The sequence below is a fragment of the Mucor mucedo genome (genome assembly GCF_025094135.1).
Source record: "Mucor mucedo strain NRRL 3635 chromosome Unknown EV154scaffold_11, whole genome shotgun sequence".
In the NCBI taxonomy this organism is placed as follows: domain Eukaryota; kingdom Fungi; phylum Mucoromycota; class Mucoromycetes; order Mucorales; family Mucoraceae; genus Mucor; species Mucor mucedo.
In genome coordinates, this window is record NW_026252295.1 from 298116 (window position 1) to 324126 (window position 26011).

General features: G+C 37.4%; 13 protein-coding genes across 13 annotated transcripts; 9 read left to right on the forward strand and 4 right to left on the reverse strand.

Moving 5' to 3' along the window:
• Positions 1-37: 37 nt before the first annotated feature.
• Positions 38-1054, forward strand: EV154DRAFT_542035 (uncharacterized protein; the record flags this gene model as incomplete). The annotated part of the gene is made up of 3 exons (XM_051604501.1): positions 38-87; positions 151-511; positions 577-1054. 3 exons carry the CDS (start codon positions 38-40, stop codon positions 1036-1038), a joined length of 873 nt encoding a protein of 290 aa, XP_051461801.1. The 3' UTR covers positions 1039-1054.
• Positions 1043-2210, reverse strand: EV154DRAFT_436772 (uncharacterized protein). The gene is made up of 4 exons (XM_051596831.1): positions 1966-2210; positions 1740-1889; positions 1417-1679; positions 1043-1342 (listed from the first exon to the last, which is right to left on the reverse strand). Exons 1-4 carry the CDS (start codon positions 2158-2160, stop codon positions 1204-1206), a joined length of 747 nt encoding a protein of 248 aa, XP_051461802.1. The 5' UTR covers positions 2161-2210; the 3' UTR covers positions 1043-1203.
• Positions 2211-4042: 1832 nt separating this feature from the next.
• EV154DRAFT_21635 (cytochrome P450) lies at positions 4043-6195 on the forward strand. The gene is made up of 8 exons (XM_051594402.1): positions 4043-4373; positions 4440-4512; positions 4585-4854; positions 4921-5243; positions 5294-5321; positions 5389-5447; positions 5522-5936; positions 6013-6195. Exons 1-8 carry the CDS (start codon positions 4071-4073, stop codon positions 6129-6131), a joined length of 1590 nt encoding a protein of 529 aa, XP_051461803.1. The 5' UTR covers positions 4043-4070; the 3' UTR covers positions 6132-6195.
• A 211-nt stretch (positions 6196-6406) lies between these two features.
• Positions 6407-7265, forward strand: EV154DRAFT_542038 (translation protein SH3-like domain-containing protein; the record flags this gene model as incomplete). Its single annotated transcript, XM_051604502.1, has 3 exons — positions 6407-6422; positions 6712-6824; positions 6892-7265. The coding sequence occupies 3 exons, from the start codon at positions 6407-6409 to the stop codon at positions 7189-7191; spliced, it is 429 nt and encodes a 142-aa protein (XP_051461804.1). The 3' UTR covers positions 7192-7265.
• Positions 7266-7413: 148 nt separating this feature from the next.
• Positions 7414-9079, forward strand: EV154DRAFT_457955 (uncharacterized protein). Its single transcript, XM_051597430.1, has 4 exons — positions 7414-7536; positions 7614-7816; positions 7901-8211; positions 8280-9079. Exons 1-4 carry the CDS (start codon positions 7443-7445, stop codon positions 8980-8982), a joined length of 1311 nt encoding a protein of 436 aa, XP_051461805.1. The 5' UTR covers positions 7414-7442; the 3' UTR covers positions 8983-9079.
• EV154DRAFT_495808 (uncharacterized protein) lies at positions 9080-12376 on the reverse strand. The gene is made up of 7 exons (XM_051600082.1): positions 12251-12376; positions 12124-12185; positions 11917-12065; positions 11773-11858; positions 11207-11690; positions 9299-11132; positions 9080-9232 (listed from the first exon to the last, which is right to left on the reverse strand). Exons 1-6 carry the CDS (start codon positions 12351-12353, stop codon positions 9422-9424), a joined length of 2595 nt encoding a protein of 864 aa, XP_051461806.1. The 5' UTR covers positions 12354-12376; the 3' UTR covers positions 9080-9232; positions 9299-9421.
• Positions 12377-12665: 289 nt separating this feature from the next.
• EV154DRAFT_495811 (WD40-repeat-containing domain protein) lies at positions 12666-15566 on the forward strand. Its single transcript, XM_051600083.1, has 11 exons — positions 12666-12865; positions 12931-13136; positions 13225-13339; positions 13438-13621; positions 13706-13850; positions 13927-14026; positions 14103-14225; positions 14299-14708; positions 14804-14954; positions 15025-15321; positions 15391-15566. The coding sequence occupies exons 1-11, from the start codon at positions 12752-12754 to the stop codon at positions 15478-15480; spliced, it is 1935 nt and encodes a 644-aa protein (XP_051461807.1). The 5' UTR covers positions 12666-12751; the 3' UTR covers positions 15481-15566.
• Positions 15567-16311: 745 nt separating this feature from the next.
• On the reverse strand, positions 16312-17957 carry EV154DRAFT_495812 (uncharacterized protein). Its single transcript, XM_051600084.1, has one exon. The coding sequence runs from the start codon at positions 17918-17920 to the stop codon at positions 16457-16459; it is 1464 nt and encodes a 487-aa protein (XP_051461808.1). The 5' UTR covers positions 17921-17957; the 3' UTR covers positions 16312-16456.
• Positions 17958-17966: 9 nt separating this feature from the next.
• On the reverse strand, positions 17967-18706 carry EV154DRAFT_457963 (Redoxin). The gene is made up of 2 exons (XM_051597431.1): positions 18508-18706; positions 17967-18443 (listed from the first exon to the last, which is right to left on the reverse strand). The coding sequence occupies exons 1-2, from the start codon at positions 18674-18676 to the stop codon at positions 18076-18078; spliced, it is 537 nt and encodes a 178-aa protein (XP_051461809.1). The 5' UTR covers positions 18677-18706; the 3' UTR covers positions 17967-18075.
• Positions 18707-18845: 139 nt separating this feature from the next.
• EV154DRAFT_436793 (uncharacterized protein) lies at positions 18846-20600 on the forward strand. The gene is made up of 5 exons (XM_051596832.1): positions 18846-19021; positions 19117-19451; positions 19529-19726; positions 19815-19886; positions 19983-20600. Exons 1-5 carry the CDS (start codon positions 18898-18900, stop codon positions 20148-20150), a joined length of 897 nt encoding a protein of 298 aa, XP_051461810.1. The 5' UTR covers positions 18846-18897; the 3' UTR covers positions 20151-20600.
• On the forward strand, positions 20572-22478 carry EV154DRAFT_495820 (CTLH/CRA C-terminal to lish motif domain-containing protein). The gene is made up of 7 exons (XM_051600085.1): positions 20572-20816; positions 20929-21105; positions 21162-21374; positions 21462-21584; positions 21655-21840; positions 21913-22239; positions 22315-22478. Exons 1-7 carry the CDS (start codon positions 20763-20765, stop codon positions 22414-22416), a joined length of 1182 nt encoding a protein of 393 aa, XP_051461811.1. The 5' UTR covers positions 20572-20762; the 3' UTR covers positions 22417-22478.
• Positions 22479-23261: 783 nt separating this feature from the next.
• On the forward strand, positions 23262-24150 carry EV154DRAFT_413519 (uncharacterized protein; the record flags this gene model as incomplete). The annotated part of the gene is made up of 3 exons (XM_051595568.1): positions 23262-23617; positions 23677-23880; positions 23940-24150. The coding sequence occupies 3 exons, from the start codon at positions 23262-23264 to the stop codon at positions 24148-24150; spliced, it is 771 nt and encodes a 256-aa protein (XP_051461812.1).
• Positions 24151-24629: 479 nt separating this feature from the next.
• On the forward strand, positions 24630-25867 carry EV154DRAFT_21845 (thioesterase-like superfamily-domain-containing protein). The gene is made up of 5 exons (XM_051594409.1): positions 24630-24766; positions 24836-24862; positions 24929-24932; positions 24994-25708; positions 25769-25867. The coding sequence occupies exons 1-5, from the start codon at positions 24656-24658 to the stop codon at positions 25818-25820; spliced, it is 909 nt and encodes a 302-aa protein (XP_051461813.1). The 5' UTR covers positions 24630-24655; the 3' UTR covers positions 25821-25867.
• The last annotated feature ends 144 nt before the right edge of the window (positions 25868-26011 follow it).

The window sequence follows — 26011 nt, forward strand, 5'->3', positions numbered from 1 at the left end:
GCTTTTTTTTCTTCACTTCTCTTTTTTTTAAAAAATTATGAACACTTGTAAGACAGTACTGGCTTCAACGGTATCAAAGCACTTTCGGTAAAATATGTAGAGCATCGCGTTCAATAATCACCGCTGGATCCTAACTTATTTGTGTGTCAGAAATCGTATCAAGCGGGAAATATCCGAAAGGAACATTCGTCCCAAACTGGTGGGTTTCTTAGCTAACGAAGACCCTGCTTCCAAAAAATATGCGGAACAAACCGCGAAAACCTTAAAAGAAACAGGTTTCGACTTTAACCTAATCAAAGTAGACAAAGGTCAATTGGAAAGCAGCATTCAAAGGGCAAATTTAGACTCAGATGTCAATGGCATCATGGTTTATTATCCCGTATTTGGGGACCAGATCGATACCAAGTTGAAAAATACAGTGGATAGTTTTAAAGATATTGAAGGTCTTCGTCATGTATCGGCAAAGAAGGAGCGGAATACAGTACCTTGTACACCTCTTGCAGTAATTAAGGTGAAACAAAAAAAAAAATAAGGTTTAGTTTGGGGAAATTAAATTTGCATACATAAAAAAAAAAGATCCTCGAGTTCATAGGTGCATATAAGTCGGATCTGCTTCACGGTCAACGCTTAAAAGATCATACTGTCACCATAATTAACCGAAGTGAGATTGCAGGCCAGCCATTAGCAGCATTACTTGCTAATGATGGGGCCACAGTATATTCAGTTGACGAGCACAGTGTCCAAGTGCTTACAAAAACGCACAAGCAAGAAGATACAGAGTTGAAAATCTTTCAAGTCTTACCCAAATCTGATATTGTCATTACTGGAGTTCCGGCACCCAAATACAAATTACCTACAGAATTATTAAAGCCAGGCGTAATTGCAATCAATTTCTCAACATTTGCTAATTTTGAACCGGATGTAGTATCAAAGGCGTCCTATTTTGTTCCATCTGTCGGTAAAATGACAGTTGCTATGTTGGAGAAGAATCTCTTGACACTTTATAATCACCAAAACCCTCACCATACCCGCCCATAGATTTTTTTTTGATTTTTTTATGTATATTAAAAAGTTTTAAAAATCGAGAGGTAAATAAAAAAATGGAAACTAAACAAGAATTTATGTAAAAAAGGTGAGGGAGTTGCTGATAATGTTGAAGGGGAGATAGATGGAATTGTGCTTTCTTTTTCTTTGCTGTATAATCTAGAAACGCTCCTTCATACGAGCAGAAATGGTACGGAGAGTAGCATAAACCTTACCAGGAGGACTACCCAAAATAAGACTGACAACGGCATCACGAGCAATCTTGATATTTTGGAAAGAACCGAGAACATGAATCTTACTGTGTTATTTTAAAAAGAGTTTAGTTCACAGCCATCAAATCCATGCAGTAATATGAGCATATAAATCACTTACGTATCAGCTAAAACAATTCTTGTCTTGCTTGCATTTTCAATTGTGAACTTTGTTTTACCATCACGACCAGCGATACGACCAATAGCACGAGCTAAATGATCACCATGCAAAGTCTTAACATCCTTGATTTCAAAAGTATCCAAGAAAATATCGTCTAATCTCAATAAAGCCATAGCATCCTCAACTTCAAAACCTAAAGCGAAAGCTCTAAGGAAATCGGCACCCTTTTGTAATGATCCTTCATCTTCAGTGGAGGGAGAAGTCTACAAGATATAACTGTCAATTGATGCTAATTCTACAGACTGGTAAATTTCACTACATACCTTGAGCTCAACAGTTCTGGTCTTAACATTCATTCTGACTTGAAGCTTCATGTGTTCAACTAAGGGAGAGTAGATTTCTAACCAATGTCTCTTCAAAGGGGACATACGATGAGGGGGAATAGGAATCTTACGAGAACCCTTTACAACTTTCTAAAAATCCCGGGATCGTTAGTTTACTCGGTTTCCAATGGAGCACTGATCCTTTCTTTTTCTTATTTTGCAATACCTTTAATTCAGCAGCGCTGGCAGGAGCAAAATTGGGCTTATCAGAAGATCCTTCCTCCATTGTGACATCGTCTTCAACAGGACGGCTAGGCAAAGCAGTAGCGTCAATAATAACATCGTCCTCATCGGCTTGTACTGTCTTTTGAGTCTTTTTGCTCATCAAAGTTGGTGCTTTCAGTGATTGTAATGAAGCCATTTTTTATGTTGTTTGTATGTAAAAAAAAGGGAAACAAGAAAAGTGATAGGTGCAACAATTGGAAAAATTTGATTTAATCCCTCTTCAGAAATAAAATAAAAAATTCTACAAGCCACAAAATTCCCCCGCTTGTGTTCAAAGCAAAAAGAAAATGAATGCCTTTCCATTTTTGTACACATAAAAAAATGTTGGAAGTCTGTGCATTTCTATATGAATCAGTGTGAAATTTGAGCTGCATCCTCCTCCTAAGAGATTTTTCATCAATTGGAACAAACAGGTTTTCTGAATAGCATAGCTGGAGAGCTAAAGGGAGCCGACATATTTGGATTTGAGGTGCAAATAATTCACAGGTACTCTATTTGTGCTAGACGCCTATTTAAGAATACCAGCATCACCAATTATCTTCCATTCGAATATGACAAGGCATCTTATCCTATCCATAAATACATCGAATTTATTCAAGAAATGAGCGTTTGACAGGTTTAGTACAAAGTTTTAATTCACACCAGAAGCTATAATCGAAAAGTTCATTTTTCAAGAGCCGGGATTATCTGATAATGATTTAATGTAAACATTAGCTGGCGTTAGTTTGATGAATTGTGTGTGGTAAACATGTAGACACACATGTTGAATTTCAAGTCATCTTAGTTTATAGAGTTCTCGTTATAATGATTGGTAATGTTTTAAATTTAAGACTACGATTATGGAATATGCTATATTAGTGTACATGGTGGCTAAAGAGACTGTAAGCAGTCTTTTAAAAGATGCCACCAATCGAGTGGAGCAAAGCTGTCTTTTTTGAAATAAAAATGCCATATTGGTTACAGGAAATACAATGTTAATCGTTGTGATACTTGTAATATTATTTGAGCATCTCATGATAGCAACTCTCATAACAGTTTTTGTGATCGTCATTGTATAAAATACAATCACATGTGCCCAAGTAAAAAGGTACACATTGAATAGGACACTCATTAATTTAAACCCGACTGAATAATAACATTGATCGATCTAATAACGCCATACCATATCACCTTTATCTTTGTTGCCACCGGAATCAATGAGATTTACATCAAACATCTCTTAGTACCAAGTTCCTGTACACTAGTATACCAGCGTTTAATGTACGCTATGGCAAAGAGAAAAATCTTAGAACACAGACAGCAAAGGTAGTTAAGTCTTCACGATTGTATATGTCTCCTCTACGATTGTCTTTTATTGATTTCCGTGGAAAATAACCGACAGGTCGAAATTTCAATATCTAACCATTACTTCATCACATTATGCCCTTATTCAACAGGTCATGTTTATTTAACATATACGGCCACATGTAGAGATTGTTTTTTTCTTTATGTGTATAAGCCTGCAATGAAGTACTGACATTTAAATAGAGAAACACAGACACATTCATGGCTAATGAATAAACGTATTGCTCGGGACAAGTAGTTCTTGAGCAACACAGAACACTATCAGTACATTTTGGTCATGAGTGGGCTGCGCCAAGGCAAGACAGAGTATCTCGGGCTACTCAGAAAAAAAAAAGGTGTGTCAAGTGAATTTTAATTGAGTTTAAGGTACTTCGCGTTATTTTTTTTCAAAGAAAGAGAGAGAGAGAGGCACTTTCTTGGAAATATAAGACAACCGAGATCGTGCGATCTTGATTATGAATTGAAGACGGCCTTTGTTCTTCGTCATAAGTTTAAAGTTGCATTTTAGGTGAGATGTAACTTGAATCTATCATGCAAACAAATAAAAAGCTTAATTCTTATGCTTCGAAAAAAGCCAATCAGGTCATGCGGTGGGCTTGATCGGTCTGTAAGGATTGATATAAAATACAAGGAGGTTATCGCCTGTATGCGTCGATCTTCATCTTGTTTTTTCCCTCTATATTTTTATTTTTTAAAGATTTGATGTATCTTGTGCAAAACTCATTTTTAAAACTACCATTGGAAAACGTTGTATCATTGTATAACAATGCGATCGTGCCCCGAATGATCAAAAGGAACCAGGCTTTATCTATTAGCATTGCTGTTACATTGTATGCTATATATTTTATCCATGATAGATTATTTAAACCTCCCAAAAACCTTCGACATATCCCGTATATTGGTTACTTTAGTATACTCAAATCATTGATTACGAACGAGTCTCATTGGGATCGAGCCTACCGAGTCCACCTTCCGCTCATTGAAAAGGGTACCAGCTTATTTATGGTTCGGATTGCTTATTCTTTGTTGAGTATAAAAAAAAAACGTATAATTTAATTAGACTTAATATAGGAATTAGGGGCGACTGGATGGGAGCTACAAGTAACAGATTCAAAAGAAGCCAAACGTGTATTATTAAAGCACGGTAAGTGAGAACTTAAAAAAAAAAGAGATTGTTTAAGATATTTAAAGGGCTAAACATTGCAAATGATGGCAGACATATTTGTCAAGGCCAACTTTTTGGAAACTGAAGGGACTTTGCAATATAGGTTTTCGAGCGGACCAAATATTCTCATGACAAATGGCTCGCATTGGAAATCGCTTCGAATGATTGCCAACCCTGCCTTCCGTCGTTCTTTACCCGTAAAAATGTTTGGTAATTTAATTCAGGATATGTTTGATGTCATGGATCAAATGGAGGAGACAGTTGACATCACCGATCTATTGGAAAGATGGACTTTAGACGTCATTGGAAAAGCGGGCTTCGGTTAGTACAAAGAAATGAATTGATCGACTCTAGGGGAGGGAGGCGATGTTAACAGCTCTTAAATAGGCTTTGATTTTGATGCCATTACAAATCATGACAATGAGTGGGTGAAAAGATACAATGCTATTCAAGAAGGATTGCGTAATGTTCTATTTTTCATGTACCCAAAACTTGATAATGAACTTATCTGGATGTTCCCTGAACGTCAGAAAGTTCATAAAGAATTAGATGTACTTTTGGATATGATGGACAATGTCATTCGTAACAAAAAGAAATCAAAGATGGAGAGTACAGATGTCATAATAGAAGACAATGAAAGAGACTTGTTAGATGTTATGATGGAAGGTGGTGAAAATGGGGAAGGTGTCATGACTGATGCCGAGTTAAAGGTAAACTTTACTGACAAATTAGCTGTTGTATTATATTAACACATCTATAGAGTAATTTGTGCTTGTTCTTTGCAGCCGGTAAGAAATAACCTAATTATTAGCGTTTGAACGTAACAAAAAATAACTTGTTTCTTTTGCTACATAGGACACGATACCACAGCAAATGCATTAGCATATGCAATACATTATCTAGCCGAAAACCCTGTACGTTTTATTGATTCCATAACATGCAATAATCTCAAATAGACACTGACTATTTACACTCACGTATAATTTAGGAGGTGCAACAAAAGGCAAGGGAAGAAGTTATCGCAATTTTGGGCGACACTCCAGCCAATGTGATACCCACTGTTGAAGATACCAAAAAAATGACCTATGTCAACATGGTGATCAAGGAAACATTACGTATCAATGGACCCGCAGTCCGTGTTATGACTCGCATTGCAAACAAAGACACAGAGATTGCAGGCACGTTTATTCCCAAGGGAACTAAGCTGACTGTCAATATCTTTGATATCCAACATAACGAAGCATACTGGAAAAATGCCAGCGTCTTTGACCCTGAGAGATTTTCTGAAGATGGGGGTAAGACTGGTGAGGGACCGGCTTGGCTCCCTTTTGGAAATGGTACAAGAAAATGTATTGGCATGAATTTTAGTATGTGCCAACAGCGTGTCATGCTCTCTATGTTGCGTAAGATTTTTTTTTTTTTGATGTGCTTTGTTTGTATTTCTGTCCAGTGAAGCTAATAAGATATTAAAATTAATAGTACGTAAATATACTTGGTCTACACCAGAGAGGTCTATTCACAAAAACGGACTGATTACTGGTGGTTACGGTGTAGTTGGGCCTGTTGAGTTGGATATGAAGTTCCAGAGAAGATACTAATGTTTACTTATATGTTTTAATTTTACACACACACTTTTTATGATAAACTTTTTTTACACCGTTTGCATGAGAAACTAGAGCTTTTTTTGTAAAAGAACTCCGTGCCGGAGCAAAGCTTCTAGATGTTATTCTGACCAAAGAAAGCAATTTGGAGGATTCTTTTACACTTTTTTCCAAAGTCACAGTCAAGTTTTAGCTGGGGATGAACTCTAATGGAGCATATTTTGGGAGTGTAATGGGATCCTCCTTTCCGTGCACCAACGTCTTATACAACAATGAAGTTTAGTGCCGGTATGATTTTAAACAAGTAGACAGAAGAAGGAAGAAGAAGGAAAAAAAAAAGTCGAGAAATAGAAAGAAATTTAATGGAATTTAAATGAATAAGAGAGGATATGGATGGACCTGGATGATTACCTAAGAGAGAGAGAAAGAGAGAGAAAGAGAAAGCTGCTCGACAATTCTTTTGCGACTCCCCCCTTATTTCGACATTTCGGACATTCCGACATTTCAACATTTCTTGAACTTTTTTTTTAATGGCTGTCCTTCCCCGTGGACATTGTCAATTAAATTGTTTTAATAGATGTTAGCTCCTCTTGCAGAAAGAGCAGAAAGGCTCACTTCTCTGCCACCTCCGATGTTCGTCGTAAGATCATGAGTGCTCCTTTGTCCAAGGAACTCAAGGAAAAATACAACGTAAGTAACGGATGTGATCGGATTAGAAGGTCGAACGCGAATATTAATATTGTGTGTGTGTTCATAGACCCGTGCTATTCCCGTTCGCAAGGATGACGAAGTCATGGTTGTTCGCGGTACTTACAAGGGCCGTGAAGGTAAGGTTGTCCAAGTTTACCGTAAGAAGTGGGTCATCCACATTGACCGTGTCTCTCGTGAGAAGGTCAATGGTGCCACTGCTCCTAACGGTATCTCTCCCTCCAAGGTTGTCATCACCAACCTCAAGTTGGATAAGAGCCGTGTTGCTATCCTTGACCGTAAGGGTAAGAAGGTTGGCATGAAGCAGGTAACGTCACATGGGTTGATTGTCAACACGATCTGTTATTAACACTGCTTTTTCTCTTTACTAAATTCTACTTGTAATTTCATTCATAATATACTATTTTCTTTGAAATGATTAATTAAATAAAAATCAAAAGAGAATTCCATTGTAAATATATACTTTTTTTTTTCTGTCTTTTAAATTCCGTGTTTAAATTACATTGTGGCCCGAGGACAACCAATTTCTTTCCTTTCTTTCCCACCGTTTATTTTTTTTTTTGGGTTGCGCAAAAAAAAAAAAAAAAAAAAAAAAAAAAAATGTCGTCCAAGACAGAGTTAAAGAAGTACAAGTCATCAAAGTCTTCAAGATACGACAGTAAGATCAAAAGAGTCAAATTGAAAGTTCGTTCAGGTTTGTGTTTATCAAAGAAAACATAATTGGGCTGGATATGAACTTACTTTTTTTTTTTTTTTTGGGACCCTCTGTAGAATTGGATATATTTAAATGGCAAAAGCACAAGTTCCACCAAAACGATTACTGGATTGATCCCTATGTAGACACACTTACCAGAATTGATTATCGTGCAGTGTCAAAGCGAGAGTTCGTAGAGAGATTTGAAGCCAAAAATATACCTGTTGTGATCACCCATGTCACGGATGAGTGGAAAGCCAATAAACATTGGACGGACGAGGTACGGAGAACAAATCCCCATTTCATTTGATCATACGTTAAATTTTTTTTTTTTTTTGTATTTATTTATTTTTCCACAATTTAGTATTTAATTGAGAATTATGGCTCTCATTTATTCAAGGTCGGTGATGATGATAACAACGACAACGTTTATATGAAGATGAAGCATTTCCTGTATTATTCTCAGAATGAAGGTCTAAAGGACGATTCACCACTCTATATTTTTGACAGCGGATTTTATAAAAAGAGAAACAGTAGCAGCAAAAAGAAACAAGGCAGTCTATTGGACGATTACAAGATACCAAAATATTTTAATGAGGATTTATTCAAGTTGACAGGAGCTAGAAGACCACCCTACAGATGGCTCGTACTTGGTGGTGCACGTAGCGGGACGGGGTAAGTTATCATTGGCTCTCATTGAATAAGATTGCAGTATTGATTCTCTCTCTCTCTTCTTTTATTAGTATCCATAAAGATCCCTTAGGTACATCTGCCTGGAATTCACTGATTCGCGGTCATAAGCGTTGGTGTTTATTCCCTCCAGCCACACCCAAAGCACTTTATGACCCACCCATGAAACCTTACGATCATGAAGGTGTATCATGGTTTGATCAAGTCTATCCAAAATTTAAGACGAGAGAAAGCAATGACGATGTGCGTACCTTGGGAGAGAAATTAGGCATGATTGAGGTATTACAAAAGCCAGGCGAAACAATTTTTGTACCGGGAGGATGGGCACACGTGGTGATGAATTTGGATCTGACAGCCGCTGTCACGCAAAATTTCTGTTCATTAACAAATGCCGAATGGGTTTATTTACAAACAAGACATACGCGTCCCAAATTGGGTCAAAAGTTGTACAGAGAAATCCAGAAATTAGGTACGGCTGAACCAAATATTTATCAAAATGTGGCAGAGGCTTTGCGGTCCACGGAGTATATACCACAACTCCCTCCAGGTAGTAGTAGTGATAGTAGTAGTGGGAAGTCATCCACATCCAGTAGTAGTAGTACTAGTAGTAGCGATGCAAAGTCTTCTGTAAAGAAGCCAAGAAAGAGAAAGATTGCAGTCAGTTCCACTGATTCAGAGACCGATCTGAGTAACGGTACCTGCATGTGCAAAAAGTGCAAGATAAAACGCAAATACAAAAGAGCCAACAGACAATAAAAAAGGCTGTGGTTCATATAGAATCAAATAATAATAATAATAACAATAATAATAACAATAATAAAAACAGATGCATACTACTTTATTAATTCGCAGTAGTAGTAAGTTTTCCTGTTTGTTTGTTTTGCTTAACGGTATGCTCTTCTTGACGTCGGAATAAGAAGAAGAGGGTCAATATCAGAAGGATCCTCTTCCAACATGCCTGTATTTCTGTTCGTTCTTGAGGATTGTCCAGGCTGATTATCTCGTACTATTGATGTATAATATTATTAGTCCCCTTTTTTCCTTAAACACATTTAGATTTATATCATATTACTTTGTTCTTGGTGTCGTTGCTCGCTAGTAACCATCGGAACAATTCTCACCATCTCTTCATCATTATTATGTCGTCTCTATTCATATTTTAACAAAAAAAAAAAGTTGTACGGATCATCTAATATTAAATATAAATCATGTAACTTACCTTCTTGAACACTTTATAATTCACACCGCCAGACGTTCCTTGAGGAGAAGGAGGAGTATAAGAAGGTGAATTGACTACAAGCGATGTATAAACAACATTTGAATATCGTATCTTGGACGAAATCTCTTCTTCTGGCTCATGGGTCGTATCATCATCATAACTCATAAAATCACCCAATAGATCTTTTCGCTTTCGCGATTGACCCACCATTTGGGACAACAAGGATTGTTCCCCACGTGCCCTGGTCGGTCTACTGGATAAAGCACTAGCATGATCGGAACTAGACGAGAATTCTGCAAACCTATTCGTCCCGCTTGAACCGCTCAATGTTCTTTCGAGAGGTGCCTTGGCTTTATTAGAAGAGGAACCAGACATGTTGGAGTCAACAGAGAGATCCTTGAACCGATTGGAGACGGTAGAGCTCTCGGGTTGCGGGCTGCTTTCTCTGTTGCGCAAAGACCTAGAAACATTAACATTAGCAGAGAAATCCCTGAACCGATTGGAGGTAATGGGGGTCTCTGGCTGAGGGCTGACTTCTCTGTTGCGCAAAGAACTGGAAACATTAGCATTAGCTGAGAAGTCTCTGAACCGATTCGAGACGGTGGAGGTCTCTGGCTGTGGGCTGACTTCTCTGTTGCGCGAGGAACTGTCAGCATTTTCATTGACCGTCCTATAAAAATCATCTGGTTGATCAACTACTGTAACAGAATCCTGAGAATCGGGAAAGGGAGCTGTATTCACAACGGTAGAATTAGAATCAGATACAGGATCACGGTCACTTGTAGAGCCATGTTCATCAACATTAGTACTGTGATTCATTTCGGAGCTATTCCCAGTCGTTGAATCGTAGTCCGTGGTAGAGCTACGGTCAGCGATAGGGCTACGATCAGCGATAGGGCTACGGTCAGCGATAGGGCTGCGATCAGCAATCGAGCTACGATCAGTCATCGGAGCAGTCGTAGAGCTAGAAGATGTACGAGGTGAAATCGGTTCGGGCGTTTTGGGCGCCGAATCAGTCCTGATTGTATTCTGTGTGGTAGGACCGAGATCCTTGGCGCTGGACGCTTCTGCCGTCTGTTTCTTGGGAGGAGGCCTTGCCTTGAGCGGACCCACGAAATCATCAAATAAATTATGGAGCGAAGGTAAAGGTATATCCTCATCCACTTCGTACATGGGTGACATGGCTTCTATGGGCGACATGTGACCAACGGGAGACATACTGCCGATAGGAGACGTGTGATTTACTGGAGATGCAACAGATGAAGATGCATGATTTGTCGGAGATGGAGGTGTAGAGGTAGATTTTGCTGTCGATGTAGGATTTACCGGAGATATATGATTCGCTTCCGATGAAGGCTTTTTTGAAGTTGTAAACAAGGGAGCCACAGATGATGAGGATGAAACATGAGGTTCTGTAACCCGTGATGTATTTGCTTGTACAGCACATGTTGGATGATCTGCTTTGTTTTTACCTTTTCCGTCCTCCATGTTATTTTCTGATGCTTGATGATGGCGTTCTGGGCTACGATTGTCATCTTGATTAGTATTTGTGGAAGGTGTGGCAGTGTCTACGCTATTGAGATCGAGAGAGTCCAAAGAGGCGTGAGGATTACACATGTAATCTGTTGAACAGTAGAGGATAGCAAACCCTATTTCCACATCTTCGATCGCTCTTATATCACTATATCTATTAAAAAGAGAGAGAGAGAGATAAATACGAATGATGCGATGTATATATATATAAAGAAAGGTGATTTTTACTTTCTGTCAATTCTTTCTTTCAGGATCTCCCATCGTTCTACTTTTCTGCGTTTTTGTTCAGGTGGAGCAATGAAGATATAATTTGGATTAAACTTAAACTCTTGTGAAGATAAATCATGATAGACTACTTTTCCTCCTCCCAAGGATACCAAGGGAGCCAAACGCTTGGCTTGCTGACTATCGAATGCGATAAACCGCATTTTATTAAACAAGGACAAGCGACGATCATCCAAGGTTAATTCCACCCGGCGTTTCAGAGGACCGTAATTTTCCCATACCACGGGTTTGATGGTATCATACACTTCACCTGATAGAAAACGTCGATCTGTGCTTGTCAGGAAGTCTTTTACCAGCCAATCTTTGGTGACGATGTACTTTTGTTCCATCAGGGCTCTGAGTAAATGCGTGCTGATTTCTTCTGTGGGTTCCTCTGATATCCAAACATGAGTGATGTTCTTGTGCCACTCTGTGATGAGATGGAAGCCTACAAATGTGTGTACTGATAAGTTTTTCACCCCTCCCAAAAAAAAAAAATCACTTTTTCTTCTGTATGTGGTATTCCGTACCAAAGACAGCGGCTTCATCGACCATATCCTCAAAATCATCATCGGTCGGACCATCTTTAAAAACCATCATATCTTCCCATCGAACTCTTTATAATAAACATGGTTTAAGAGGGGAGTTGGGTTTTGTGTGCTTCAAAGACTTACCGAAATCGAACTTCTTTGTTAATGATACGAATAACGTCACAGTCATGTAAATAATAGGATCCCTTAAAGGTATTGTCGCTGACGACTGCTTCAAATCGATTTGATTTTGTTTGTGTTAGACGTATTACTGGTTTCGACCGAGGATCCACCTAATGGAGGAAGTCAATGCATTTTTTTTGTGTGTGTCTATATATAAATCGGTATTACAACTTCGGGTAATGGATAAAGATCTGTCTCGATAGTAGCTGTGAAAATTGAATCGTATTTATCTGTATATATATAAAAAAAAAACGTGTGAGCGATCCACTTTTCCTGCTGTGTAAACTGCTGGTACCTTTTCGACAAATGACATAGGACTGATGAGGTCGAAGCCTTGAAACGCACTGTTCGACGAAGCCAATGTCTGGCACTTTCTTTAATGAATATAGTAACCACATTGTTGAGAGTAAAGACGGGAATCTTTTTTTTTTTTCTTGACAGCCTTTTTTTTTTTTTGTTAAGCGCGTTCTCCGCCCTCTCCCTTTCCACTTGGCAGTCTTTTACCACCAGCTGACCAATTAAAAATTCTGGTAAAGGGTTCTTTTCCGCACTGTAAAATATAGAGGCAATCATGAGGCTAAAACACTTACATAAGCCTTCTTTTCATGCAAATAAAAGAGTTATGTACAGTTAAAGTACGTCACGAGTTGATTGGAGGATGGGGGTATAATCCCAAATAAGACGATTTTTTTTTTTTAAATATTTTTTGAAAACCAGTTCTATTACACATCAAAAGCTTTGTAACTCTCTCTCTTTTTCTCTCTTTTTTATATTTAATCTTTATTTTTAATAAAAAATGGATCGCAGAAAGGAAGAATTAGAAAAGAAGCGACAAAAATTAGCAGAGCTTAGACGTGCTCGAGAAGAAAGAAGAGCTTTGCTTGAAAGTCAATCTACTCAATCCTCTTCCGTAAGTCTCCTCTTCTTATTTAGGGTTTCTCTATTTTTACTAAAAAAGGGGGCGGTTTTAAACAGACAACAACAGCAAACTCGAATACAGGAAGAGACAGAAAGGCTATTGACGACCTTGTTGCTTTAGTTTTGGGTGAACGTCCCTCTACTCCCAATACAACTACACAAGCAGGTAGTGATCGTGGTTCAGATGCTGGATCCGATTTTTCTAATTCACGTCCTACTTCTGCTAATTTTGGATACTCATCACCCGGAACACCCATCAGCACGTAAGATGAAGCCATTTTACTTATCCATTGGGAGACCTACCCCCTCCCTTATTTTAATTTTTCTTTCTTTCTGTACATATAACTATAGTAATGAGGCCAGACTCTCTATGCTTTCCATGTCATCTCAACCTACGCAATCAACACCTCACTATGTTGCAGAATTAACTGAATCACAAGCTTTTGTTGCAGATATTCCCCCACTTGTAAGAACAAATTGATTTGAAACTATATGCATTAGAAGCAGCAGCAGCAGCAGCAGCAGCAAAAAGCAACAGGGCATTCAACTGTTTTTTTATAATAGGAACATGTGGTATATAGTAAGGAAATCCAAACTACAGATGGATCTATGGAAGCACCCGAGATTTCGGAAGAAGAGATTAGAAAGCAAATTATGGAAGAATTCGAGTTAAAGGAAAAGATTAAGATGGCACAACTTGAAGAAGAAATTAAGAGAGCTGAACAAGAAAAGCAAGAAGAAATCAGAGGTAAAAAAAATTAAACTTTTTTTGTATTATTCAGGAACCAAAAAAAATTTAGGGACAACAACTAAAAAAAAAAAAAATTATTAGAACTTACGGAAGAGGAAAGTAAAGTCATCCAGAAATCTCAAGAGTTTGCTGAATTCGTTGATAATTCTTCCAAGCTCGTTGAAAGAGCTCTTAATGAAAAGTATGATTTCATGAAAGATTATACGCTTGGCATCGATGTTGAAAGGTAAAAAAAAGTGAAAAAATATTGTACTTGCAATGCATTTTTAAAAGAATAAGAATTTTTGTACCTTTTAAAAAAGTGATGAGAATTCTGGAAAGCACGTCAAATTTGTTTGTGAATTCTGGGACGAAAAGTGGTGTAAAAACAGATCTGTCACTGATGTCAATTGGTCTCTTAAAGTAAAATAAGCTTTTTACCGCTTCCCATGTTCCATAGAAAGGGATTTTAGAACTAAAACTATCTATTTTTTTTTAGTACCCAGAGTTGGTAGTTTCTTCTTACAACAAGAACCCTCTTGCTCCCAATGAACCTGATGGTGTAGCCCTTGTCTGGAACGAGCATTTATTGGATCGTCCTGAATTCGTTTTTCATTCTCAGGTAAATAAAAAGTTTACATTTGTTCATTCTCTTGAGAACTCACATCCTTCCATTGTTTATTATTTATTTTTAGTCTGATGTACTTAGTGTGATGTTTAGTAAATTCCATCCCAACTACATTATCGGTGGTACCTATTCAGGTCAAATTGTTTTGTGGGATACCCGTGCTAAATCATTACCTGTCTTAAAGACACCCTTGTCTGCTGGTGGTCACACCCATCCTGTCTATTCTATTGAAATGGTCGGTACCCAAAATGCCCATAATTTAATCTCGGCCAGTACAGATGGCTTTGTTTGTTCTTGGCAATTGGATATGTTGGCCCAACCTCAAGACTACTTGGAATTACTTCATCCCGCTCATAACAAAACTGATGAAGTGTCTGTCACCTGTATGGGTTTCCCTGACAACGAGACAACCGCCTTTTGGGCAGGCACAGAAGAAGGTAATATTTATCAAGCGAATCGATATGACCGTGCTGGAAGGTAAATTTTTTTTTTTTATTAATTCGTACTACACACACACACACAAAAAACAAATCACCAAAAAACTGAATACTTTTATTTATTATTTTAAACAGTAAAGCAGGTATTAATCAATATGATACGTACCGTGGTCATCATGGTATGGTGACCGGATTAAATTTCCATCCTTTGCATGGACCTGTTGACTTTTCAGATTTATACTTGACTTCTTCGGTTGATTGGACTGTCAAACTCTGGAGAGCAAAGGTAAAAAGTTACAAAGTACATGATTTTATCTGGGGTTTTTTTGTTCATATTCCCCTCTTTATATATGTAGTCTATTTCCAAAACATCCACTCAACCAGCAGCCATGCCTCCTCTTTATTCATTTGAGCATGCTGATGACTATGTCTATGATGTCAAATGGTCTCCCTCGCATCCTGCGTTATTCGGTACAGTGGATGGCACTGGTCAATTTGATTTATGGAACCTGAATGCGGATACGGAAGAGCCATTTGTCAGTACTCAAGTTGGATCCGGCAAGGCCCTTAACAAAATTGCTTGGGATAAAGAAGGTAGAAAAACTGCCATTGGTTCTAGTGATGGTCATGTCTATGTCTATGACATTGGAGAGGTAAAAAAAGAGAGAGAAAGAGTATCTTGATTCTGTGTGACTAAAAACTTCTATTACTTTTAAAAAAAGATGGCTACACCTAAACCCGAGGATTGGAGTCTATTACAAAAGAATATCTCGGAAATGATTTCTAACCAAGAGAATCCTGCCGGAAAATAGTCATGATATACACACACCCACACACACACAGTGAGATGCTGATAATTCAGCGTTTTAAAATAAAGAATTTTTACCCTTTCCAACTATTACATGCAGACTATTTATATTTGTTACAGAACATCTCTTTTATTATACTCCTCTGAATTTGAATGTCTGTCTGGCGCAAAATATTAAATTTCTGGAAATTGATAGTCAATTAAAGCCCGGGTCAATTGTTTCCCGTTAAGACCGATTATCCGCGTCCCTTTCCTCCTTCTTGTAAAAAAGTGTATGGGAATTCGAGTATGATTTTAATTCGATACATAATGATTGTCTTTCAACACACAGTGGGGGGCGGCCTTCAAAGCCGGGTTTTTTTTTTTACAGTTTCATGCCGAGGGTTAAAAAAAAAAAAAAAATCCCACAACCTGGGCTTGAAAAGTCCTCTTTTTTTTCCAGAATATGATTTTTATTTAAACAGTAAAAGGCCCCCCGCCCCCTTCTCTTGCGACTACAGTCTGTATCACTGTACTTTAGAGGGTACATAATATGTAATTGCTGATGTCCAATGGCATCATAATGATGAACTTACTAATTAATAATTAAGCAGTAGAGGGAGGGATCGTCGGGAGCCTGGTTACTGCTTTGTTTGCCCCCCTTAGGACATGTAAAAGCTCCCTTTCTTTATTTTTTTTTAATTAATCAAACTGATTTTTTTTTGTGTACACATGCGTTTGCTCTGTACGACTAATAAAAAGGACCCACAAAAGGAGAGCTTTTATTATAGAATAGGTGGAACATTAGGCATTGTTACCACATTTTTTTTTTTTTTTATAAAAAAGATTTCAAATGCAGACTGTCATCCCAGTAGGGAGTATTTCTTTATTTGGGGTGTTTGTGATTTATTAAAAAAAAAAAAAAAAGTGGCCCTGAATAGAAGTCGGGTTGTCTATATATGCGTGTGATTTTTTTATTACAGAAGGTTTTTTTGTTTTTTTTAATAAGTATAGAATGATGCCAAGGTATAGCCTTGTTCTTTCAGTACCCAAGCCTCGTTCAATTCTCCAATGTATTTGGAAAAGGTGGATCTGGGTGTTGTAAATATTCTTCTTGCATGAGCAACGACCATGGCATCCACCAGTGGAATAAGATAGTTTTTCAATGACTTGGATGGGTTAAACATGCAATGGAGTTCATCCAGCGGATCTAATAATTCTTTTGGTATATCATTGAGGGTCAAGGTGCAGGGGAAATAATCAAACCATTCCAGCAGTCGACTATTTTCTGCGCGAAGATCTCGGTGGTCTGTTGCTATGTAGACAACCGCCCTCCATCCTACGTGTTCCATTGATCTATTGATATGGGGTGACACATTCTCACAGACATTGACCCATGGCGGTAAAGTCAAGTCTGTTTGGGGTTTTAGAGGAATCGTATCCTGAGGTAAAGGAGGGGGTTTCGGTAAGGATGTAAGCACGCCAAATTCATCATACGGCGGTAAAGGTGGTACAGGGGTACCTGTGGCAATCGACATATTACGTTCAAATGCATGAAGATTATCGAGAGCGTATTTTTTAAAAGGGACATCTCGCAGTCGAAAGTGAATCCCATTAAACGTTGCTTTACCACCCAAATGTTCCACAATCCCCGCCACCGTCTCTCCCAGAGGTGTATCCAATCTGTAATGAAGTGTCTCCGATATCATCTTTTGTAACTGAATATGTTTTGGTTTGACCATATTCATTCTTGTAGAGCCAAAAATACCCCCTAAATGAAGTAACCTTTGTTTTTTATTCTGCCAATCTGAGGGTGTGAAAATCTTGTAGAATTTTCTATCGGTAAAGGAGTCAACAAAGTTGGATCCATTGGCTAATATTCTATTCGCCTCCTCAATGTCTTCATAGAGTCTCCAGTCGTATAAATGGTCGTCACGGTGAACATAGGTTTCGTCGTCTGTGACGCCCAAGTCAGCCTGTAATTTTTCAAAGGAGACGGTATCATGAAAACGTATCTTTACATGCGGTTCGAGTGAGGAAAAGTCATGAAGTTGACTCCAAGGTATAGCAGCAAATTGGTTGTATTCAGCACATTTGCTTCTTTGTGTATAACTATGCAAGTCGCCAGGTGTGGGTCGTTGACATAATGAGTCAAAATCTTTGGGTGTTGTCAACCAACTCAGATGATCAAGTAATTGCTCCATGGGCATCCATCCCACCACACTTCCCAGGAATGCAGGTGGGACGATGAGGGTGCGTTTTAGTATGGCTGCTAGTAATAGAGCGTTGGCTAGTTCGATTCTTTGATTTGAAAGTCCAGAATGGGGTAGATATGCTAAATATTGTTCGTCATAATTACGCATCGTATTACTTTGTTTGTCATAGATATAATAGCACGAAATTAGGAGACTTGCTGTAAATATAAACACAAGGCCTAATGACAATTTTCTATGCTTTATCCACATGATTCCATATAATAATTAATAAAAAAAAAATAAAAATATATAGACGAAAAAGGAGGAAAAAATGTATATAAATACTTTTTGACGCTAATCATCATTTTTTGTAGCACAACACAAAAAAAAGGGAGAGGAGTTTTATTTTATTTTTATGACGGCGATTATAAACTCTTGACGACATTCTCGACCAAGCTGACATTAAGACCAGTAGTATCAGGTTCAACAAATAACTTGGTAACCTTGCCATTATCAAGAATAGCAGCGAATCGCTTGAAACGATGGTTACCCAATGCACCTGTAGCGTCAAAATCAAGGTCCATGGCCTTGGCTAATTCACCCTTGGAATCGGCTAATAAAGTGACAGATCCTTCAGCATTATGTGCCTTACCCCATTCAGACATAACAAACGCGTCATTGACAGCCACACACGCAACCAAGTCAACTCCCTTGGACTTTAAATTGGCGGCTTCCTTGACATAACCAGGTAAATGTGTCTTGCTACAACCAGGTGTGAAAGCACCGGGAACACCTACACGAACAAAAAAAAAAGTGTAAGTTATATATAGAATATCACGTATTTTATCTTATCTTACCGAACAAGACAGCCTTTTTGTTCTTGAATAAATCAAGTGTCTTTACAGTCTCTCCGGGAGACTTGAGTTGAACTTCAATGTTGGGGATAGAATCACCCTCAGCAATCATCACACGGCTCGTATTAAAGAAACTACGGCGTTGAACAATATTAAAACTAGTGCGCAACATTTTTATATTTATGAAAAAAAGAAAAAAAGTAAAAAGTAAAAAAAAATAATTGGGGTTGGATTTCTTTTGATTAAATATTCGCAAGTCACAAACCTACGCTAAAAAGGAACACACGTAAAAAAGTGCTGGTGCTGCATGATTCATAAAAACTTTAAACTTGTTGGGGGTCTTTTTTTTTTGTTTATTTCTCTTTTTTTTACTATTTTTATTTTCATTTTTATATGTGTATGAACGAATTCTTAAAAGAACATACCTGTTATGATGTTTTACCGATAAGTTTTCGCCTTGTTGTATTTGATACACAGCTTCGAGTTAAAAAAGCCCTGTCCATGTTAATACAGAATGGTACACTTTTCCCTCCCCTTACTTTTAATATACTACCTTCTCCTCTCTTCTCTTCTGTTTTTTCCTTACTCTTCTTTTAACTAAAAAAAAAAAAGGTATTGTATCTGCACCTCTCTGGTCCAACGAAACATTAGAATATGCCGGTATGTTGACTGTCAGTGATTTCATCAACCTGATTCAATACTATTACTACAGCCATTCGTCCTCCTATCATGAAATCGAGACAATCCAGATATCCGAACTTAAGGACAAGCATCACGAAATATGGGTGAAACAGCAAAAGGGCGCCATCCATCCCATGGCTACCTTATACGACGCTGCCATCGTCATGTCAGAGACCAGAGCACACCGCATCCCTCTCGTCATTGAAAATAGGGAAATCATTAGTGTCATCACTCAGTATCGATTACTAAAATTCGTGGCGAATAACGTAAGCATCTCAAAGAATGTTTTTTTTTTACTTTAAAATCTTCCGTTTTTGTTATCTTATCTTTTTTTTTGTTGTAGTTCAAAAATACTGAGTTGCTTAGAATACCGTTATCTGAACTAAAGATTGGAACCTATGGCACCCAAGTAGCCACGGCAACCATGGAAACACCCGTCATAGAAATCATTACCATGTTTGCTCGTGAGAACATTAGTGCGGTACCTGTCATTGATGAAGACGGGACTGTTCTGAATATTTACGATACAGTGGATGTCATGGTAAGTCTGTAGATGTAATGTTACCTGCGCAAAAAAAAAAAAAAAGATTTTCATATACTTTTGTGTGTGTGTGCGTGCGTGTGTGTAGAGCTTGGTGAGGTCTGAGAAATACAGTAATTTGGATCTACCTGTACGAGAAGCTATTAAATCAAGACCAAAGGTAAAAAAAAAAGAAAAGGAAATGGATTGATAAAGTTGTCCATTTATGTAAGGGAGAAGTTTTTATTGATCTTTTTTTATGGGGATGGGGGATCAGGATTATCCTGGTGTCAGCACGTGTACCATGAACGACACCTTAAACTCTATTTTTAAGGCGATACGCAAAAAGAGAGTGTATAGATTGGTAGTCATTGAACCAGAAACACATCAACTCTTGGGGTTATTGAGTTTATCAGACATTTTGGGTTATATTGTCACTATCTAGTCCACGAAAAATATAAATATTCCCCTTTTCCCATTTTTAGTAACTTTTTTATTTTATCCAATGATGATGCTGGAATTACCTATCAATAAAAATATGTATGGATTGCAGAAAAAACGATTTAGCCAGCAAGATTTTGGGTGAATTACCGGTAATGAAAAGGCGTGCTTAAAAGGAATATATAAACAACATAGTGTCTTTGCGCACGAGAGAGGGACTACTAAATTTGTAGCAATTAAACATCATTCCATCAATAAAGTAGAGTAAATTACACTAGCCAGTCCACAATCTCTACCGCAAGAACGTCAAGTGATGATCAAGGATTATGCATGAAAGGTTGTACTTTTATCAGGGTCCGCTATTTTTTTTTAGGCATAGATTGTCAGTGACCAGTTCAGGAATGATCTTCTTTTTTAAATGATAAAATGTTCGCCTTTTTTTTTTAAGGTTCAATATCCTGTTGCTTATGAGTTTCACGCTTTGTGATTGGCTTGCACTATAGAAAAAATAAAGAGAGAGACAGGTGTTACGTGGAGTTTTTTTTATTTATTTTCCACATATTCCCTTTACTTTTATTTTTTTCCCCCAACCTTTGAATATATATATAAAGACGTAATGAATACCATCAAACCCGACCAAATTATTGAGCTGGAACCTTCTCTCATCAAGGTTAGTTTTATCAAGAAAGTCTTCTACCCCCACACCATGAAGTGGCCCAGATTCATGTATTCACGTTTATTTTTTTATCGGAACAATTCGCCTTATTTTTTTTTTTATGTAGGTTCCTTACGAGCAACTTCGCAAATCATTCCGATCTCAACATCGTTACCTTGAAAAAGAATTAGCTTCCATACATGATAAAATTGAGCGATGTGTCAGAGATACCAATATAACACCCGAGAAAGCATCTCTTAAAGTGGACGAATTACTAAAACAAGTGGAAAAGTTGACAGACAAGGTAAATCCTTTTTTTTTATATATATATTGATGAGATAGGGTTTAACCAAACTATAGTTGCAAAAAACAAGGGAGGAAGAGTTAGGACACTCAGATAGAATCGAAAAACGTATTCAAAACTTGCGTGAGATTGAAAACATCACATCACCCAAGGCGCCAGAGTTTATAGCTTGGAGCAAGACGAGATTGGATAGAGTGATTGTGGATTATTTACTTCGGGAAGGCATGACAGCAACAGCATCTACAGTAGCAGCTGAAGGCGGTATTGAAGTAAAATTAAAAAATGACACTTTATAATGAAAGTAGTGGCAAAATGACGATGACTAAAAATGTTGTTATTATTTTATAAAAAAAAAGGACATGGTAGATATTCAGTTGTTTGCGCAATCTGAGAAAATCGAGGAATCCCTTAGAAATCATAGTTGCAAGGAATGTCTTGCTTGGTGCAGTGAGAATAAGTCAAGTCTTCGAAAAATGAAGGTAAATCTTTTATCAGCCTATAACAACTTGGGTGCTCTGTATTGATGCTCTCTCTCTCTCTCTTATTTAGAGTACGTTGGAATTTAATTTGAGAATACAAGAGCTGATTGAATTGATCAGAGCAAAAAACACGCTGGAAGCAATCCCATATGTTCGAAAATACCTAGCTCCTTTAGAGCCTACGGATGCCAAAAGGTTTAGACAAGTCATGGGTTTATTTGCTTTTGGGAGTGAGACCACATGTCTTCCTTACAAGGTAAGCCTTTTCTCATTTTTTTGTATATACATCTTCATGTGCTGACTTTTTTTTTTAAATGATTTATTACAGGATTTTTATGATCCTAAGCGCTGGTTAGAACTCATTGATCAGTTTAGAGCTGATAACTATTCTCTTTGCTCACTTACGTCACATCCGCTACTATCTATTACACTGCAGGCGGGTTTATCAGCGCTCAAGACACCTCAATGTTATGAACATGAAAACCAAAATGTAAATTGTCCCATTTGCGACAATACCACGTTGGGTAGTTTAGCAGAGAAACTACCACTCAGTCATCATGTGAACTCTACTATTGTGTGTCGTATCAGTGGTAAAATTATGAATGAAGATAATCAGCCAATGCTTTTACCAAATGGAAGAGTTTATAGTCTGAACGTAAGATGCAAAATATATATATTTCACTTGTAACCATGGTATTCACATTCTTTTTTTCTTTTTCTTTTCTATCAGGCTTTACAAGAAATGGCTGCAAAGTCAGGTGGTAAAATTACATGTCCAAGAACTGGCGATGTGTATCAGTTAGATGAAATTAAGAAAGTCTTTATTTCTTAAATTTTTTTTCTTTCTTTCTTTTTTTTTTTTTTTTTTTTTTTTTGCAGGAATAAAAATAATCGCTATTTATAGTTTGTTTGAACATCCGTTACAAGTCAGTTCTTTTTTCTTTTTTTTTTGGGTTTTACCCGCCTTTTTTTAATATTATTATTTTGGTTTTACTCTCCCTCCCCTTTCCAATAAATATTTAAAAAAATAAAATAACAATAATGCCGCCCATTGTGTTAAAGATTGAAGGCAATGAATCCTTGTTTTCTAATTTGAATCAGGATGAACTTGAAAAGACCTGGCGAGTATGTACAAAAGTCAAAGATTCACTTGAAAACGGTTCTAGACTCGAGAATTTATCCTGGAGACTTTGGTTCATACAGAATGTGAGCAATGACGTCAAAAGCACCAACAACAATAACAACAATAACAACAATAACAATAGTGCGGAGGTATCTGTTTTAGATTACAGTCTCGATGAAATTAAACCTGTTGGCACAGAGAATTTTACGCTCAATCAATTTACGTCTGATCAAGAGGGTGATCAAATGATTGAACTAAAAGATCTTTTTCCTATCGAAATGCAAGATTTCATGTTTGCAGTTCCCGGTCAAGATCCGTTGTCGGAAACCCAATTTGATTGTAATATTACTTCGTCATGGCCCACCTACGATTATTATCAGCAGCAACAGCAGCAACATATACAGCAGCAGCCCATACAGCAGCAGCAGCAGCAACAACAACAACAACAACAGCAGCAGCATCAGCAGTATTCTCCATCCCTATTGAGCACCCATCAAGTCCTGGATGGAATCAACATTCCTGCCACTGAAGACCTACTGCAACAACAACCTAACATGGTTGATTATTATTCCACCTATCTCGCTACAGCATTACCCAACGCAACCTTACATAACAAGCTTTTAGCTACTTTACCCCGACAGACGCTACAATCCGCTGAACGTTTATTGTCCTCTAATAATAAAAGACCCCATCAGACGCCGGATCCACTACCTAAACAGAATCGTCATGATCAGCACTATTACAACACCTTTCAGTTAGACCCGACACATTCATCCCCGACAGCATTGGATACCACTTGTGAGGGAACCAATGAAAGGCCGCTTAGTTGCAGTAATTGCGATACAACGACAACACCACTATGGAGACGATCTACGAACGACAAAGTTTTGTGTAATGCTTGTGGGTTATAGTAAGTTTTTAATCTCACTTGTAACTTTAGTCTTCTTTGTTAAACCTTATTTTTTATAGTCTGAAATTACATAATACACCCAGGCCTAAATACCTAAAGCCATCCGGTGGCAAAGGCAAGGATTCTCGTTTACTGGGGAATGAAATGGATGCGGATGATACAAAGTCAGGACAGACAGTGTGTTCAAATTGTAGTACGAGCAAGACACCGTTGTGGCGTCGAGATTTAGAAGGTGCACCTTTATGCAATGCTTGCGGTTTATAGTAAGTTTATATTTCTTGATCTGTCAGACAGATAAAAAAACTCATAATTGTTTGTTTAGTTTAAAGTTGCATCATGAAAATAGGCCCCTATCGATGAAGACCAATGTGATCAAGAAACGTCAGAGAGCAGAAACGTTGGTGGATCCAACGATCAAAAAGCCACGTTATTACGACCAATTATCACAACAAGGTTCAACACTAGGGTATCGAAATGCAAATCTACCCGGTACAGGCATTCTCATGATGACAAGTCCAAATCCTCCTACCTGAAGAAGCTTTTTTAAAATATCACCAAAAAAAAAAAAAAAAAAAATTAGAAGGGATTGTAAAATAAATAAATAAAAAATCAGAATATTTAAAAAAAGAGTTCTTCCGGTTCTATGAGGCTTTTCAATTGAAACTACAAAAAGTCATCATCATAGGCTGCCTTATCAGTTTGAAAAAAAAAAAGACTATCCCTATGATGTGTATAAGATATACATATTATAGCGTAGAAATTTCTTTCAGAGATTTCAACACTTTCGTGGGAAGTGTAGACATAGTTCATTTATCAGCGATATTCCAAGCCTTATGTCAGATTTTTTTAAATAATGTGTATGGTATAACCGGAATGTTACACACAAACAAATAGTGATTAGCAATCAACTTTTTTGCTTTTACTGTCCGGCTGAATCATTTTTCCACCCCGCCACGTTTATAATCAAATTAAAAAAATTAACAAATTTTTCTTTTTACCTTTTTTATTTCAGCTTTCATAACTATAAAAAAAATAAAAATGATGGAAATTGCAACTACACCCATAACACAATTTGATGAAGTGACGAATACTTCTTTTTTGGGAAAAACAGAGAGCGGAACATATATCTTTACAGGTGCAGCAAGCATTGTAAGTGTTTTACATATATATACATGACACTTTACTACTATACTCACATCAATATATATATTTATCTAGAAATGGGCAATCGGCGATGTTCCTAATGTAAGTTTATTTGTCTTTAATTTTTTTTATGTATGAGTCCTAATTTTTTTTTGTGTATGTGTATAGGGCGGTAAACTTTGATTGCATAAATCAGAAAAATAGATCAAATAATTAAATTTGTTTGTGTGTAGGTTATGTGATGTCTGTTATTATCGACAGTGTCATCCAACTCTTTTCAGAAAGACACCAAACCGATCCCGTAGCACTCAACTGTTTCTTTTTCAACAAGACATTGCCCGGTCACCTTATCATCGAAATTGAGGAACTCAAGATGAGCAGAAAGGGTTATTGTATTGTCAGAGCCAGTCTGAAGCAAACATCGGATTTAAGCGCTTTAGACGACTTGACATCCTATGATCCATCTCAATGGTCTGATAAGGTCCAAGGTATTTTCACGATGGGCAATATGGACACCGAACAAGGAGTCACTCATTTTTACAAGAACCCTTCACCACCTCGCTTGGATCATCTTCAACCTTACAAGTATCGATTTATGGGTGACTTTGTCGATGCTTTATTTGATAAGACAATTATCCCTAAAGCAGAAAATGATAGCCATGATCCTGAATTAACACAAGTCATGAATTTTAAGGATGGAAGACCCATTGATTTCAAAAGTATACCTTATTGGTGCGATATGTTGATTACGCCTCCCTCTTTACTCGGTCATGGTGTCTTGGGCGGTCCCGTTTGGTGTCCCACAATGCAACTGGAAGTTCAGTTCAAGCGAAAGCCTTCCGGTCAGAAAATTATTGCTCATTTCCTTACCAAGCACATCATCAATAATAGATTTGATATCGATGGTGAAATTTGGAACGAACAAGGTGAAATCATTGCCATCACTAGGTAAACAGAAGGAATTCTTTTTTTAACATAATCACGTACTAATTCATCCCCCCTTTTTAGACACCAAAACTTAATTGTGCCTTGGAGTCGTAACGTCAAGTCTAAAATTTAGAAATTATACCGAAATAAATAAATAAAAAAAAAATACCTATAGAGAACGTTAGATTTACATGTCATTTTCACATGGATGCTTTTTCCTATTGGTCATTTTTAATGTGGGTCATCTTAAAACGTCCCTAAATCAAAGAGAGAAAAAAAATTTGATCATTTTGAGTGGATTTAAATGGTATGAAGCAGTCTCTG

Coding starts and splice junctions, on each gene's coding strand:
- EV154DRAFT_457955 (XM_051597430.1), top strand. CDS start 7,443: ATGTCGTCCAAGACAGAGTTAAAGAAGTACAAGTCATCAAAGTCTTCA. Junction 7,537..7,613: donor CAAATTGAAAGTTCGTTCAG/GTTTGTGTTTAT, acceptor GACCCTCTGTAG/AATTGGATATATTTAAATGG. Junction 7,817..7,900: donor ATAAACATTGGACGGACGAG/GTACGGAGAACA, acceptor TCCACAATTTAG/TATTTAATTGAGAATTATGG.
- EV154DRAFT_21845 (XM_051594409.1), top strand. CDS start 24,656: ATGATGGAAATTGCAACTACACCCATAACACAATTTGATGAAGTGACG. Junction 24,767..24,835: donor TTACAGGTGCAGCAAGCATT/GTAAGTGTTTTA, acceptor ATATTTATCTAG/AAATGGGCAATCGGCGATGT. Junction 25,709..25,768: donor GAAATCATTGCCATCACTAG/GTAAACAGAAGG, acceptor CCCCCTTTTTAG/ACACCAAAACTTAATTGTGC.
- EV154DRAFT_495812 (XM_051600084.1), bottom strand. CDS start 17,920: ATGTGGATAAAGCATAGAAAATTGTCATTAGGCCTTGTGTTTATATTT.
- EV154DRAFT_457963 (XM_051597431.1), bottom strand. CDS start 18,676: ATGTTGCGCACTAGTTTTAATATTGTTCAACGCCGTAGTTTCTTTAAT. Junction 18,444..18,507: donor CAAAAAGGCTGTCTTGTTCG/GTAAGATAAGAT, acceptor TTGTTCGTGTAG/GTGTTCCCGGTGCTTTCACA.
- EV154DRAFT_436772 (XM_051596831.1), bottom strand. CDS start 2,160: ATGGCTTCATTACAATCACTGAAAGCACCAACTTTGATGAGCAAAAAG. Junction 1,890..1,965: donor CCAGCGCTGCTGAATTAAAG/GTATTGCAAAAT, acceptor CGGGATTTTTAG/AAAGTTGTAAAGGGTTCTCG. Junction 1,343..1,416: donor AGAATTGTTTTAGCTGATAC/GTAAGTGATTTA, acceptor AAAATAACACAG/TAAGATTCATGTTCTCGGTT.
- EV154DRAFT_436793 (XM_051596832.1), top strand. CDS start 18,898: ATGTGTATGAACGAATTCTTAAAAGAACATACCTGTTATGATGTTTTA. Junction 19,452..19,528: donor TAAAATTCGTGGCGAATAAC/GTAAGCATCTCA, acceptor TTTTTGTTGTAG/TTCAAAAATACTGAGTTGCT. Junction 19,887..19,982: donor CTATTAAATCAAGACCAAAG/GTAAAAAAAAAA, acceptor ATGGGGGATCAG/GATTATCCTGGTGTCAGCAC.
- EV154DRAFT_495820 (XM_051600085.1), top strand. CDS start 20,763: ATGAATACCATCAAACCCGACCAAATTATTGAGCTGGAACCTTCTCTC. Junction 21,585..21,654: donor CAAGTCTTCGAAAAATGAAG/GTAAATCTTTTA, acceptor TCTCTTATTTAG/AGTACGTTGGAATTTAATTT. Junction 22,240..22,314: donor GAAGAGTTTATAGTCTGAAC/GTAAGATGCAAA, acceptor CTTTTCTATCAG/GCTTTACAAGAAATGGCTGC.
- EV154DRAFT_21635 (XM_051594402.1), top strand. CDS start 4,071: ATGTATCTTGTGCAAAACTCATTTTTAAAACTACCATTGGAAAACGTT. Junction 4,855..4,920: donor CATTGGAAAAGCGGGCTTCG/GTTAGTACAAAG, acceptor GCTCTTAAATAG/GCTTTGATTTTGATGCCATT. Junction 5,322..5,388: donor GTGCTTGTTCTTTGCAGCCG/GTAAGAAATAAC, acceptor TTTGCTACATAG/GACACGATACCACAGCAAAT.
- EV154DRAFT_495808 (XM_051600082.1), bottom strand. CDS start 12,353: ATGTGGTTACTATATTCATTAAAGAAAGTGCCAGACATTGGCTTCGTC. Junction 12,066..12,123: donor TTTATCCATTACCCGAAGTT/GTAATACCGATT, acceptor TTCCTCCATTAG/GTGGATCCTCGGTCGAAACC. Junction 11,133..11,206: donor AAAGAAAGAATTGACAGAAA/GTAAAAATCACC, acceptor TCTTTTTAATAG/ATATAGTGATATAAGAGCGA.
- EV154DRAFT_495811 (XM_051600083.1), top strand. CDS start 12,752: ATGGATCGCAGAAAGGAAGAATTAGAAAAGAAGCGACAAAAATTAGCA. Junction 13,851..13,926: donor CTTGGCATCGATGTTGAAAG/GTAAAAAAAAGT, acceptor CTTTTAAAAAAG/TGATGAGAATTCTGGAAAGC. Junction 15,322..15,390: donor ATGTCTATGACATTGGAGAG/GTAAAAAAAGAG, acceptor TTTTAAAAAAAG/ATGGCTACACCTAAACCCGA.